This window comes from Pseudophryne corroboree, chromosome 11 (genome assembly GCF_028390025.1).
Source record: "Pseudophryne corroboree isolate aPseCor3 chromosome 11, aPseCor3.hap2, whole genome shotgun sequence".
NCBI lineage: Eukaryota > Metazoa > Chordata > Amphibia > Anura > Myobatrachidae > Pseudophryne > Pseudophryne corroboree.
In genome coordinates this window covers 155423621-155437642 of record NC_086454.1, presented here as the reverse complement: position 1 = coordinate 155437642, position 14022 = coordinate 155423621, and the positions used below count along the sequence as shown (strand labels likewise).

Genomic DNA, 14022 nt, shown 5'->3' with positions numbered 1-14022 from the left:
ACACGGGTCAGTCTCTCTTTGGGGAGGCGCTGGGTGCGTGGATTGCCACGGCTACCGCGGGTATGTCTACTTTTCTCCCCTCAGCTGCGCCGGCTCCGAAGAAGCCTTTTACACCAGCCGCGTCACAGTCCTTTCGGCCCGCGAGGCAAAGAAAAAACAAGCCTTCGAACACCTTCTTCAGAGGTGGTCGTGCAAAAGGAAAGAAACCTGCTCCCATAGGTTCCCAGACCCAGAAGCCCGCTTCTGATGCCACTAAGCTCTCCGCATGACAGTGGACGTCTGGGCCTGGAGGATGGTCAGGTGGGGGCGAGACTCCGACAGTTCAGCCACATCTGGGTGTCGTCTGGTCTGGACCCCTGGGTCCTGGATATAGTGTCCAGGGGGTACAGACTGGAGTTTCAAGATCCCCCGCCTCACCGTTTCTTCAAGTCAGGCTTACCAGCTCTGCTAGCGGACAAAGCGATTCTTCTGGAGGCCATCAGAAAATTGGTGGTGTCGGAAGTCGTCGTTCCGGTTCCGCCTCAGCAGTGGAACAAGGGTTATTATTCAAACCTTTTCGTGGTACCGAAACCGGATGGTTCGGTACGGCTTATTCTGAACTTAAAGTCTTTGAACCCTTATCTCAGGGAGTTCAAATTCAAGATGGAATCTCTGAGAGCTGTCATCTCAGGGCTAATGGTGTCTCTGGACACCAAGGATGCTTACCTCCACATCCCCATTTGGTCACCGCATTAGGCATACCTCAGGTTTGCGCTGTTGGACAACCACTATCAGTTCTAGGCGCTGCCGTTTGGCCTCTCCTCAGCACCGAGGATTTTCACCAAGGTGATGGCGGAGATGATGGTTCTTCTCCGCAAGCAGGGAGTGAACATAATTCCTTATCTGGACGATCTCCTGATCAAGGCGTCGTCCAGGGAGAGGTTGTTGCGGTCCATCGCGCTCACGACATAGCTGCTCAGTAGGCATGGTTGGATCCTGAACCTTCCAAAGTCTCATCTGGAGCCGACGTGGAGGCTGTCTTTCCTGGGAATGATCCTCGACACGAAGGTGCAGAGGGTGTTTCTCGTGGTTCCGGTATGAAAGATAGTGTCTGGTTAGACAGTCAATAGATAGACACCATATGTTAGACAGACATTAGGTCGACAGGGTCAAAAGGTCGACAGGGTCAAAAGGTCGACATGGAAAAGGTCGACAGGTCAAAAGGTCAACATGTCGAAAGGTCGACAGGGTCAAAAGGTCGACATGAAAAAGGTAGACACCATGTTTTTTGCATTTTTGTGGTTTGTGTGGATAGTTTTGTCATCTGGGACCCCCAATTGTAGAAAGGCATACTCTCGCCACGCTTCAGGCGCGGTGTCTCCCTGCGCTCGCCACATGGTTTATAACCAACTCTATGCCGACATGGATAGAGAAAGTATGAAATAGTCCAAAAACATGTTAAATTAAAAAAACACATTTGTCTATCTTTTTTATGTCGACCATTATCATGTCGACCTTTTGACCATGTCGACCTTTTGACCTGTCGACCTTTTGACCCTGTTGACCTAATGTCTGTCTAATATATGGTGTCTATCTATTGACTGTCTAACTAGACACTGTCTATCTACTAAACAGATAGGGTTTCTCGTGGTGGAGAAGGCATTGGTGATTCAAACAATGGTCCGGGAGGTCTTAAAGCCTACCCGGGTGTCGGTTCATCAATGCATCCGCCTTCTGGGGAAGATGGTTGCCGCCTACGCCTCACTTACACATGCACAAGAGGATACGCCTGTCTCCGAAAAGCCAGGATTTCACTCCTCTGGGGGCTACAACTTCCACACCTTCTGGAAGGCCGAAGGGTCGGAATTCAAGACTGGATCCTTTTAACCACAGATGCAAATCTAAGAGGTTGGGGAGAAAAGGGCGTGGCTTCGTAGGAGTGCCGGGTCGCTAGCCATGCCCCCCCCATTTTACGTCAGTATGGGGACATGGCCAGCGCTCTGTGAGCTGCTTTCATGCCCCCTGTCCCTCCGTCTCTAGGGAATAGACGCTGTGCGCATGCACACAGCGTCTATTCACTGCTGCTCTGAACTGAGCAGAGCAGTGAGTGTCTGTTACAGAAATAGTGACGGAGGCTGCAGTGTGCTTCATGTCTTACATGCACGTTACACAATGTCAGATGTAGTACAGAGATTACAGAGGAGCCGGATCCAGCAACTTCCTCTTCTCACCATTTCCTCATTGTGTGCAGTGCTGTCATGTGACCCGGGTGTTCCTCCTGTATAACTGATCGCGTGACCTTCACCGTACTGTACTGTAACCCTCCGTACATACAATATGTGATCAGCGCGGTGGGAATCTGTGACAGAGAGGACAAGGTAAATCTTTGTGTCTGTGAAATGTGTTTCCTAGATTGCTGATATACTTGTCTGATACTCGATGGACAATTGTCTTTTTTCAACCTCAGATACTATGTTACTATGTTACTATACACGGTGGAAAGTGTAACGAGGGACTAGGGAGGTATATTACTATATACAGACACCTAATAACACTCCTCTGTAAGAGAAACTGAAAGTCACGTCTCACAGCCTGACATGTCTCTCTCTCCTTATAGGGTGCAATCGATTTTTTTCTTCTCCTGTCCCATACTTACCATTAGTGCTTCTTGTCTTTTTTCTGTTTTGCCCCCACAGCACTCCTCTTCAGCCCCCCACCCAAATCCAGGAGGTAAAGTCCAGGGGGACGGGGAGGGGGGGAATTTACACAGTGTGCTGTAGGTAAGTCTGCGGCCAATTAAATAAGCTGCCTTTATGTTGTGAACTGAGTACATATACAGCAGCCTGCCATTCTTACTCATCTGCACTTAGACCCCTCCATCCCGCCAAGATCAGGCGCCCAGGGGCCAATGCTTCTCTTGTCTCTGGGAGATACACCACTGGTCCACAGGCATGACATTGGTCAGTATATAAAGGCGGTATACCTAATACCTGATCCAGATGTGGGTGTTCTTGCTGCTGCCGTTGCTGTCTTTTTCCATACACAATTGCGAGTACATGCTAATATGGGCAGAAGCTAAGCTGAGCATAGGGACGCCCACTGCTGTTTCATCATTTCCATGCAACGGCGTATACCTGCTGATACATCGGTACCATCATCACAGGCTGAGCTGCTCTCCCGGGACGCAGAGGGCTCTGCAGTAGCAAGTAAGATGGCAACTGGTAATTTCTGCACGGCCAGAAAGCGGCGTCTGAACGGCCATGGCACGCCTGCGTTTACTTGACCACTCCCTGTTACCAGCCCCAACTGCTGTCTTCCTGTCACTTACTTTGCGACTAATTCCTTGGAGCGACCGCAGTTGCCGTTCAATCGCACATTGCGAGCGCATCTGTAAAAGGCCCATAATGTGCACTTATCTATTCCTTTAAAGGTTCTCTCACCCTGCGAATACACTATGGACCAAGGACAAAGTACTGAAGGTCAGTATTTCTGAAAATACTAATGGATATTTCTCTAACGTCCTAAGTGGATGCTGGGGACTCCGTAAGGACCATGGGGAATAGCGGCTCCGCAGGAGACTGGGCACATCTAAGAAAAGCTTTAGGACTAACTGGTGTGCACTGGCTCCTCCCCCTATGACCCTCCTCCAAGCCTCAGTTAGATTTCTGTGCCCGACGAGAAGGGTGCACACTAGGGGCTCTCCTGAGCTTCTTAGTGAAAGTTTTAGTTTAGGTTTGTTATTTTCAGTGAGACCTGCTGGCAACAGGCTCACTGCATCGAGGGACTAAGGGGAGAAGAAGCGAACTCACCTGAGTGCAGAGTGGATTGGGCTTCTTGGCTACTGGACATTAGCTCCAGAGGGACGATCACAGGCCCAGCCTGGATGGGTCCCGGAGCCGCGCCGCCGGCCCCCTTACAGAGCCAGAAGAGCGAAGAGGTCCGGAAAAATCGGCGGCAGAAGACGTTCCTGTCTTCAATAAGGTAGCGCACAGCACTGCAGCTGTGCGCCATTGCTCTCAGCACACTTCATACTCCGGTCACTGAGGGTGCAGGGCGCTGGGGGGGGCGCCCTGAGACGCAATAAAACATGATAAAAATACCTTACATGGCAAAAAATACATCACATATAGCTCCTGGGCTATATGGATGCATTTAACCCCTGCCAGAATATACAGAAAAACGGGAGATAAGGCCGCCGAAAAGGGGGCGGAGCCTATCTCCTCAGCACACTGGCGCCATTTTCCCTCACAGCTCAGTTGGAGGGAAGCTCCCTGGCTCTTCCCTGCAGTCACTACACTACAGAAAGGGTTAAAAAAAGAGAGGGGGGCACTAATTAGGCGCAGTATTAAAACATACAGCAGCTATAAGGGGAAAAACACTTATATAAGGTTATCCCTGTATATATATAGCGCTCTGGTGTGTGCTGGCATACTCTCCCTCTGTCTCTCCAAAGGGCTAGTGGGGTCCTGTCCTCTATCAGAGCATTCCATGTGTGTGTGCTGTGTGTCGGTACGTTTGTGTCGACATGTATGAGGAGAAAAATGATGTGGAGACGGAGCAGAGTGTCTGTAACAGTGATGTCACCCCCTAGGGGGTCGACACCTGAGTGGATGTACTGTTGAAAATTACGTGACAGTGTCAGCTCTGTATAAAAAAAACAGTGGTTGACATGAGACAGCCAGCTACTCAGCTTGTGCCTGTCCAGACGTCTCATAGGCCGTCAGGGGCTCTAAAGCGCCCGTTACCTCAGATGGCAGATACAGACGCCGACACGGATACTGACTCCTGTGTCGACGGTGAAGAGACAACCGTGATTTCCAGTAGGGCCACACGTTACATGATTGAGACAATGGAAAATGTTTTATACATTTCTGATAATACGAGTACCACCAAAAAGGGGTATTATGTTCGGTGAGGGAAAAACTACCTGTAGTTTTCCTGAATCTGAGAAATAAAATGAGGTGTGTGATGATGCGTGGGTTTCCCCCCGATAACAATTGATAATTTCTTAAAAAGTATTGGCTGTATACCCTTTCCCGCCAGAGGTTAGGGTGCGTTGGGAAACACCCCCTAGGGGGGATAAGGCGCTCACACGCTTGTAAGAACAAGGGCTCTACCCTCTCATGAGATGGCCGCCCTTAAGGATCCTGCTGATAGAAAGCAGGAGGGTATCCAAAAATGTATTTACACACATACTGGTGTTATACTGCGACCAGCAATCGCCTCAGCCTGGAGGTGCAGTGCTGCGTTGGCATGGTCGGATTCCCTGACTGGAAATATTGATATCCCAGATAAGGATAGTATATTATTGCCTATAGAGCATTTAAAAGATGCATTTCTATATATGCATGATGCACAGCGGAATATTTGCCGACTGGCATCAAGTATAAGTGCGTTGTCCAATTCTACCAGTAAAATGGTCAGGTGATGCGGATTCCAAACGACATTTGGAAGTATTGCCTTTGAAAGGGGACATTTGGGGTCGGTCTTTTAGACCTGGTGGCCACGGCAACAACTGGGAAATCCACGTTTGTACCCCAGGTCGCCTCTCAAAATAAGACGCCGTATTATCAGGCGCAGTCCTTTGTTGGCAAGCGGACAAAAGGTTCCTCTTTTCTGCTCGGGACAGAGGGAGAGGTAAAAGGCTGAAGAGATTAGCCAGTTCCCAGGAACAGAAACCCTTTCCCGCCTCTGCCAAGCCCTCAGTATGACGCTAGGGCTTTACAAGCTCAGGCACGATGGGGGCCCGTTCTCAATGAATTTCAGTGCGCAGTGGGCTCACTCGCAAGTAGAACCCTGGATCCTTCAGGTAATATCTCAGGGGTACATATTGGAATTCGAGACGTCTCCCCCTCACCGTTTCCAAAAGTCGGCTTTACCGACGTCTCCCTCTGACAGGGAGGCAGTTTTGGAAGCCATTCACAAGCTGTATTCCCAGCAGGTGATAATCAAGGTACCCCTCCTGCAACAGGGAACGGGGTATTATTCCACACTATTGTGGTACCGAAGCCAGACGGCTCGGTGAGACCGATTCTATATCTAAAATCTAAAATCTTTGAACACTTACATACAGAGGTTCAAATTCAAGATTGAGTCACTCAGAGCAGTGATTGCGAACCTGGAAGAAGGGGACTACATGATGTCTCGGGACATCAAGGATGCTTACCTTCATGTCAAAATTTACCCTTCTCACCAAGGGTACCTCAGGTTATGGTACAGAACTGTCACTATCAGTTCAGACGCTGCCGTAGGGATGGTCCACGGCACCCCGGGTCTTTACCAAGGTAATGGCCGAAATGATATCCCTTCGAAGGAAGGGAATTTTAGTTATCCCTTACTTGGACGATTCCCTGATAAGGGTAAGATCCAGGGAACAGTTGGAAGTCGGTGTAGCACTATCTCAGGTAGTGTTGCGGCAGCACGATTGGATTCTCAATTTTCCAAAATCGCAGCTGGTTCCGACGACTTGTCTTCTGTTTCCTAGGGATGATCCTGGACACAGTCCAGAAAAAAGGTGTTTCTCCCGGAAGAGAAAGCCAGGGAGTTATCCGAGCTAGTCAGGAACCTCCTAAAACCGAACCAAGTCTCAGTGCATCAATGCACAAGGGTTCTGGGTAAAAATGGTGGCTTCCTACGAAGCAATCCCATTCGTTAGATTCCACGCAAGAACTTTCCAGTGGAACCTACTGGACAAATGGTCCGGGTCGCATTTTCAGATGCATCAGCGGATAACCCTGTCACCAAGGACAAGGGTATCCATCCTGTGGTGGTTGCAGAGTGCTCATCTTCTAGAGGGCCGCAGATTCGGCATTCAGGACTGGGTCCTGGTGACCACGGATGCCAGCCTGCGAGGCTGGGGAGCAGTCACACAGGGAAGGAATATCCAGGGCTTAGGGTCAAGCCTGGATACATCACTTCACATAAATATCCTGAAGCTAAGGGCCATTTACAATGCTCTAAGCTTAGCAAGACCTCTGCTTCAAGGTCAGCCGGTGTTGATCCAGTCGGACAACATCATGGCAGTCACCCACGTAAACAGACAGGGTGGCACAAGAAGCAGGAGGGAAATGGCAGAAGCTGCAGGGATTCTTCGCTGGGCGGAAAATCATGTGATAGCACTGTCAACAGTATTCATTCCGGGAGTGGACAACTGGGAAGCAGACTTCCTCAGCACGACCTCCACCCGGGAGAGTGGGGACTTCACCCAGAAGTCGTCCACATGATTAAAAAACTCGACAGGTATTGCGCCAGGTCAAGAGACCCTCAGGCAATAGTTGTAGACGCTCTGGTAACACAGTGGGTGTACCAGTCAGTGTATGTGTTCCCTCCTCTGCCTCTCATACCCAAGGTACTGAGATTGATAAGATGGAGAGGAGAAAGCACTATATTCGTGGCTCCGGATTGGCCAAGAAGGACTTGGTAACCGGAACTTCAAGAGATGCTCACGGAGGATCCGTGGCCTCTACCTCTAAGAAGGGACCTGCTCCAGCAAGGACCCTGTCTGTTCCAAGACTTACCGCGGCTGCGTTTGACGGCATGCCGGTTGAACACCGGATCCTGAAGGAAAAAAGGCATTCCGGATGAAGTCATCCATATCCTGATCTAAAGCCAGGAAGGATGTAACCGCAAAAACATTATCACCGCAATTGGCGAAAATATGTTGCGTAGTGCGAGGCCAGTAAGGCCCGACGGAGGAAATTCAACTGGGTCGATTCCTACATTTCCTGCAAACAGGAGTGTCTATGGGCCTGAAATTGGGGTTGATGGTGTAGGGGCTTTCTTAGTATAGCAAATATATATATTGATTCAAGCTTTTTCGCCTAAACCAAGATATTTACTCTTGCTCACAATTAGGTTCGTGTTTCCTTAAAAGCTTCACAGATATTTTATAAGCTCAAAATTATATTCAAAGCATGAATTGTTCAATGTCATAGCGCCAGATGTATCCAAGGCCAGTCAAGCATATCGCCAAAAGTTCTGAACAACGAGGAGGATTTTGACCTGTCCTGACCTCCAGAGAGGATGTTCCGGGAAAACTGATAATCGCAAAGCAATAAATATATTCTAATTGCTAATTATAATCTTGTATGACAATTGATGTGTTTCAGTTTTCAAGACATACATGGTGTATTCTGATTGGCTAAATGTATTGGCACACATGAATCCTTTGTTCTTTTACTATAAAATAAACCTTATATGGCCCCTAAGACAGATCAACTATGAACTGCTTAGGTTACACAATGATCCTGTGTCACCTTTTCATTCACTGATCTCCAACCGGTTGCAAGGGAAACAGAATTCTGACTGATTACTGAAGAGAGTTTATAGACCAGACCTGAATAGGTTAACATACCCTAACATTTTTGGGAGCATCGTCCGGCATATTCCAGCATTTCCTCCACTGGCAATAAATCCTCTGATCTTTCAGGAACCGCTGATAACAAAAACCGGTAAGTAAGATTTAATGTGTAGATTTCTACCTGCTCACTTGAACTCAGCGTTTCTTGAAATCTGGGGAAGTCCAGTCGCGAAGGTCAGAGAATATCTTAAAGAACCCAGTGTCAGTCAGAAGAAATTTTTTAAGGTACCATACATGTATGTTATATTGTTGAATTGTGGGTAAATAATTTCAGATAATTTGCCACAAGTGCACAGGGGGAATTAATCAAATATGCAGAAAACTTTTAAATTGTGAAAGTACTAATACATGTTTATTAAGAAAATAGAGCCGTTTTATAAAGGTGGCGTATGGCCAAGATATGTTCTAATGCTGATAACCAGTTTGAATTGTTAAATAACCAAAGAGGTGTATGCAAATCTTGTACCTGTGTTGTTGTGTTAAGAAAATACAAAGGGTCCGTAGCACCAAGATTGCTGGCAATTACAAGCACTGCAGTCTCATTTGGTTATGTGGAAAATGATGATGAATTTTATTGTACAAAAGGTTGTCATTTTAAAAAGGGAATTGTTGGAACATTACATTGAGAATGATTGATCTAACATCATAACCTATTGGCCCAGGAACCACATAATCCCAGGTCTAAGACCCATTTGCCCGTGCAGCCTCAAACAGCTGCCGTGCACACAGATAACAGATATAGCATTTACTGTCATCCTTGTTTTTGTATCCTTGCACTGTTGTATGTACTCTGCCAATATGCTTTTGAAAAGGTGGGGGGGAGTCGGGTGTCTGCTGAATAATGAAACCAGTGTAACTAGATTCTCCTGCACACATTGTACTGTATATATTGTATGTCCCTATGCAAGACAGTTAAGGGGTAGAATTGGGTCAGTAATAAAGAACAGCTACTGTCTGAAAGAGACACAAGGTGAACGTATTCCAAGAATAGTGGGGAGTTTACCAAGAACACAAGGTACAAGCAGGAGTCTATATAGGCAGAGGGATAGACCCTTGGAGTGACTTAACAATAATATTAGGGACGCATCTCAGTGATCCAGAAGAAATAATCTATTATGCAGGTCTCACTTTGGGAGCAGTACTAACAGATTTTCCACCAACACAGGGAGGAAGGGACAACACTACAACCCATGTCATTTGTCCACAGACGGATTTAAGGAGCTTTTTAGGTACAAGGATAGAAGAGATTCTTCAGAGTCAGCGTCTCACAAGGAGATTTTAATTCCCTCATAAGGGGTTGCTAAAATACCACATCAGGATGGGTTCAAACCCGTGGATATTGTTAGTAACAGGGAGGGTAAGAAAAGCTTTAAAAGGAGATTTTAATTCCCTCATAAGGAGTTACTAAAATACCACATCAGGATGGGTTCAAACCCGTGGATATTGTTAGTAACAGGGAGGGTAAGAAAAGCTTTAAAAGGAGATTTTAAGTCCCTCATAAGGAGTTACTAAAATACCACATCAGGATGGGTTCAAACCCGTGGATATTGTTAGTAACAGGGAGGGTAAGAAAAGCTTAAAAAGGAGATTTTAAGTCCCTCATAAGGAGTTACTAAAATACCACATCAGGATGGGTTCAAACCCGTGGATATTGTTAGTAACAGGGAGGGTAAGAAAAGCTTTAAAAGGAGATTTTAAGTCCCTCATAAGGAGTTACTAAAATACCACATCAGGAGGGGTTCCGCGCACGTTCACCCAGGCATGGGAGCGCGGTCTGTAAAGATATCAGGGCCCGACAAACCCGTGGATATTGTTAGTAACAGGGAGGGCAGGAAATCTCTGAAAGGAATAAGTAAAATTTTCAAAAGAGCAGGTTTTCCGTCAGAAGGGACACTAGACTTAGAGAAATGGGAAAAATTTGCCTCCTGTAACAAGAGTTGGATAATTAAGCATAATTATAGAGATCAAGTATCCACCTGGATCACTGTAGCAAAAGAATTAGAAGCAGAAAATAGAAGAAGAGATGAGGAAAATGATTTCCCCATTGTACCAGAATACCCAATAGCACCACAACCAGCGTTAAACTCACTGCCTGTAATTTCAGCAACAGCACCTGCACACTATACCCCACCCCTATACCCAGACATGCATGCACACCCAGGTACCCCTAGTATGAACAGAATGAAATCATCTGCAAGCTCACTAACAGTAAAATTTAAATAAAGTTGAGCCAGGAAAAGAGTGGCAAATAATCAGCCCTATATTGAAAGGATCTGTGGTTGAAAATCCGAATGAGTTACCTGAGCTATGTACACAGAGTATGCCCCAGTGTCTTGATACTTTATCACAAGAAACCCCAACAAGACCAACCAAAGAAACTGGGCAGCTAAAGTTCCCCTCATGTTTAAACGAGTGGTGGACACCTGGAATCAAGCTATGAGTCCAGTAAACAATTGTCCACAATCAGGAACTATAGGCGAAAGGGTGCAAATCAGGTGAAGAGGAGAAGCAAGGGGTCAAGACACAGCCTCTACAGCTTTTCATGCCCAGGTGCATAATGTACAGAATAAACTGACATATTTTCCAGAAAAATTGTGTCCGGTATGTCAGTTTTGCATTCCAGAAGGATATGAACATTGCCCAAATTGTGGAAACTGGATTTCACCCCATGAACCACCATGCCAAGATATCTATGCGACTACAAATACTGAAAGACGGTCAACATTGCCTGTTTCTCTGTATCCAGCACAAGTACAGAGAATACGCAACCCAGATAATGCAGCCAGGACGAACGAACCATACATCGTACAGAGCCAACACCACAATCCATGGTATGGCAATGACCTCGCAAATATAGTTGCAGAGTCCCCAGATCCTAGAAAAAAACCAACAGCATTTTATGCCTATATGGAAAGAATTCAAACCATATGGACACCGGCATGGATCGACTACCACCAGTTGTGTGAGGCTATACTAGGACCAGCAACTGCTTAAACAGTAAGCACCATGTTAAAAGAAGATGCAGTAGATGATTGCCCAGCCATAACGGACGTTCCGACAGAGGAAAATAGAACAACGTTTGAAAGTGGAAAGATGTACAAGACTTAAGAGATGGTGTCATGCACAGACACTCAGAGCACCAGCAGCCCCAGACTTGAAACAGGAGAAGACTGAGTCCATCAGAACTTACTATGATAAAGTCACTATACGACACACAAGATGATAGAATATGAAGGTGTGCAACTCCTGTGTCGGCAACAGTGTACTCAGTCACCACTGGCAGTTCGATAAAAGTGACTTTACCCACAGGACACCCAAGGGTTTCAAGAGCTGTTTTTATGCACAACCAGATTCCTCTACGTTTACTTACAGATCAAGCCATTGCAACGACTGGATTGGGAGGTTAAGCCCTACCCCTGCAAGAAAGCAAAGATGTAACCTGAAATACAAGCTGCTATACAAGACTATCTCTCACAGGAAAAGTAAAACAAAGAGGAACAACAACTCCCAGCATAAACATAATTATGTTAAACACCAGCCTGGGTGGACTTGGACTAAGAAGATGACATGCCAGCAGCAGTGAGAAAGAATATGCAAGTAAAGAAAGGACAAAGTATGAAGAATAATGAATGAATCATAAAGAGAGGTGATTGGAAAAAGAAAAGTTGAAAAACAATATAAAGGCCGCATGAAAGTTTGGAGACTAAAGGAAGTCTGCTTTAAGAAGGACAAAAAAAGACATCTGACAAGTGGTCAGTACTACCTGGCAAGATTACAGAGATAATGCCATGATTTAAAGCAACAGAAGCTCCGGGGTTTAAAGCAAATAATAAGGAACAAGACAGAAAAAGTTCCAGAAGACAAATGAATGATGCTTCTTCTGCCAATATAAAGTACAAGCTTCTTCAGGTACTCCCCAGTGAAAATAATGTCTCCAGAAGAAACAGCAGAAGGTATGATTACAGTCACCTTGCCCACTGGAGAAATACGTTTGTGCCTAATGAATACTGGAGCCAGCACACGCAGAAGACAGCAGAGGGAGATACCACAAGAACTGATGATATCAGAAATTCTTAAAAGGACAGGAGATGAAAGAAATACAGTACACACCAGCAGAAGTTTAACTTTCCAGCAACTTATCAAAGGAAAGAACAAAAAGCCATTTAGAAGCAAGTTAAAACAGAAGTTCAGTATTGGCTCATTCCCGCAGTACCAGTTGTAAAAGAAAGGAAGCAATACTACTGGACCAGGATAGCCCTGTGGAGGGGCTATATCACCAAGTGATTTATCCACAAAACACACAGCTAAATACAGGATGTGAATGAACTGTTGATTGCCACCACCACTAAAAGAAGTACCAAGAAGGGGCAGTGTCCTTAGTGAAGTTTCTGGAAGACCAAGACTGCAGAGCCTCAGAAGGAGAAATTGCAGCTAGTCAAGTAAGAGTTAATCTTCCTAGGACACTCAAGGTACCAGACATCTAACAAAAGTGAAAAGGAAAAGATTCAGACTGCAAGCTAAGATGCCAACTAGTGTCATGCAAGTCAGATGATCATTCCTGGGCCTAGTAGGACACTACAGAACACGGATACCTCTAGCACCAGTCTACATGCAAGCATTGTATGACAACACTGAAAGGGAGGAGGGTCCGCATCCTACATACAGCAACAAATGAATTCAGCTATTGAACAATTGGAAACAGCAGTTGCCTCATCTCAAGCCCTAGAACTACCTGACTATTAAAGAAGGAGGCCATACATAGAAGTCCTTATGCAAAATCATGGACTGAGGTGAAGACCAGTGGCCTACAACTTAAGCAAACTTGACAGCGGTAATCAAAGAGCACCTACCGGCATCAGAGCAGTAATAGCAGCAACAGTCCTAGAAGAGTATAAGAGCACAGAAACAGTGATAAATCAGAAGTCCTAGAAGAGGACAAGAGCACAGGCATAGTGCTGAATCATGAACTTATCATCCAGGGTCCACATGCAGGTACGGAGAAGCTTCAACAAGCAAGAACCAAACACCTGTCAGTGGCAAGGCTGACCATGTATGAAGTAGCACTGCCAAAGTGTGACAAGTAACCATCAGAAGATGTATTACCCTCAACGCAGCAACCCTTTTCCAACATTAATCAATAAAGGTGTTGAATCTCAAGATTCAAAAGGAGGGAAAAACAGATTATCTACTGATGAATGGGAAAGCCAGAAGTTTCTAATATTCACTCACGAAGGTAAACAATATTGTTGGACACGATTACTCCAAGGGGGAGCAACCAGTCCATCAGATTTCTCAGAGGCAATGGCATTAATCCTGCAGAAATGGAGACCGCACTTTACAGACATCCAGATAGTTCAATATGTCGATGATCTGCTTATTGCTGCACAGACAGAAGAGAAGTGAAAAAAGGAAACAGCATCACTACTCATCTTTTTGGCAGAAGAAGATTGCAGAGTGTCAAAAGCCAAACTACAGCTAGTACAGAAAAGAGTTATATTTTTAGGACACTGCATATCCCAAGGAACAAGGCATCTTACTGATGAAAGAACAAAAGCAATAACTCAAGCAAAAACCCCAAGAACATTAAATGAAATCAGAGCTTTTCTGGGCCTTATTGGTTATTGCAGAGAATGGATACCCTCAGCCTCATTACTGATGCAACCCCTATATGAATTAACAAAAAA

The 14022-nt window shown here is 45.8% G+C and overlaps 1 protein-coding gene across 3 annotated transcripts in view; it reads left to right on the top strand.

The window, feature by feature from the left end:
- Positions 1-1642: 1642 nt before the first annotated feature.
- Positions 1643-14022, top strand: part of LOC134969209 (NACHT, LRR and PYD domains-containing protein 3-like) — a 115863-nt gene continuing 103483 nt past the window's right edge. For 2 of the 3 annotated variants that reach the window (XM_063944998.1, XM_063944997.1), the window contains exons 1-3: positions 1643-2357; positions 2676-2759; positions 3410-3458. In XM_063944998.1, coding sequence (XP_063801068.1) covers positions 3434-3458 — 25 coding nt within the window. In that variant the 5' untranslated portion in view covers positions 1643-2357; positions 2676-2759; positions 3410-3433. The remainder of the gene's footprint in view (positions 2358-2675; positions 2760-3409; positions 3459-14022) is intronic. The other variant, XM_063944999.1, reaches the window with a different exon arrangement.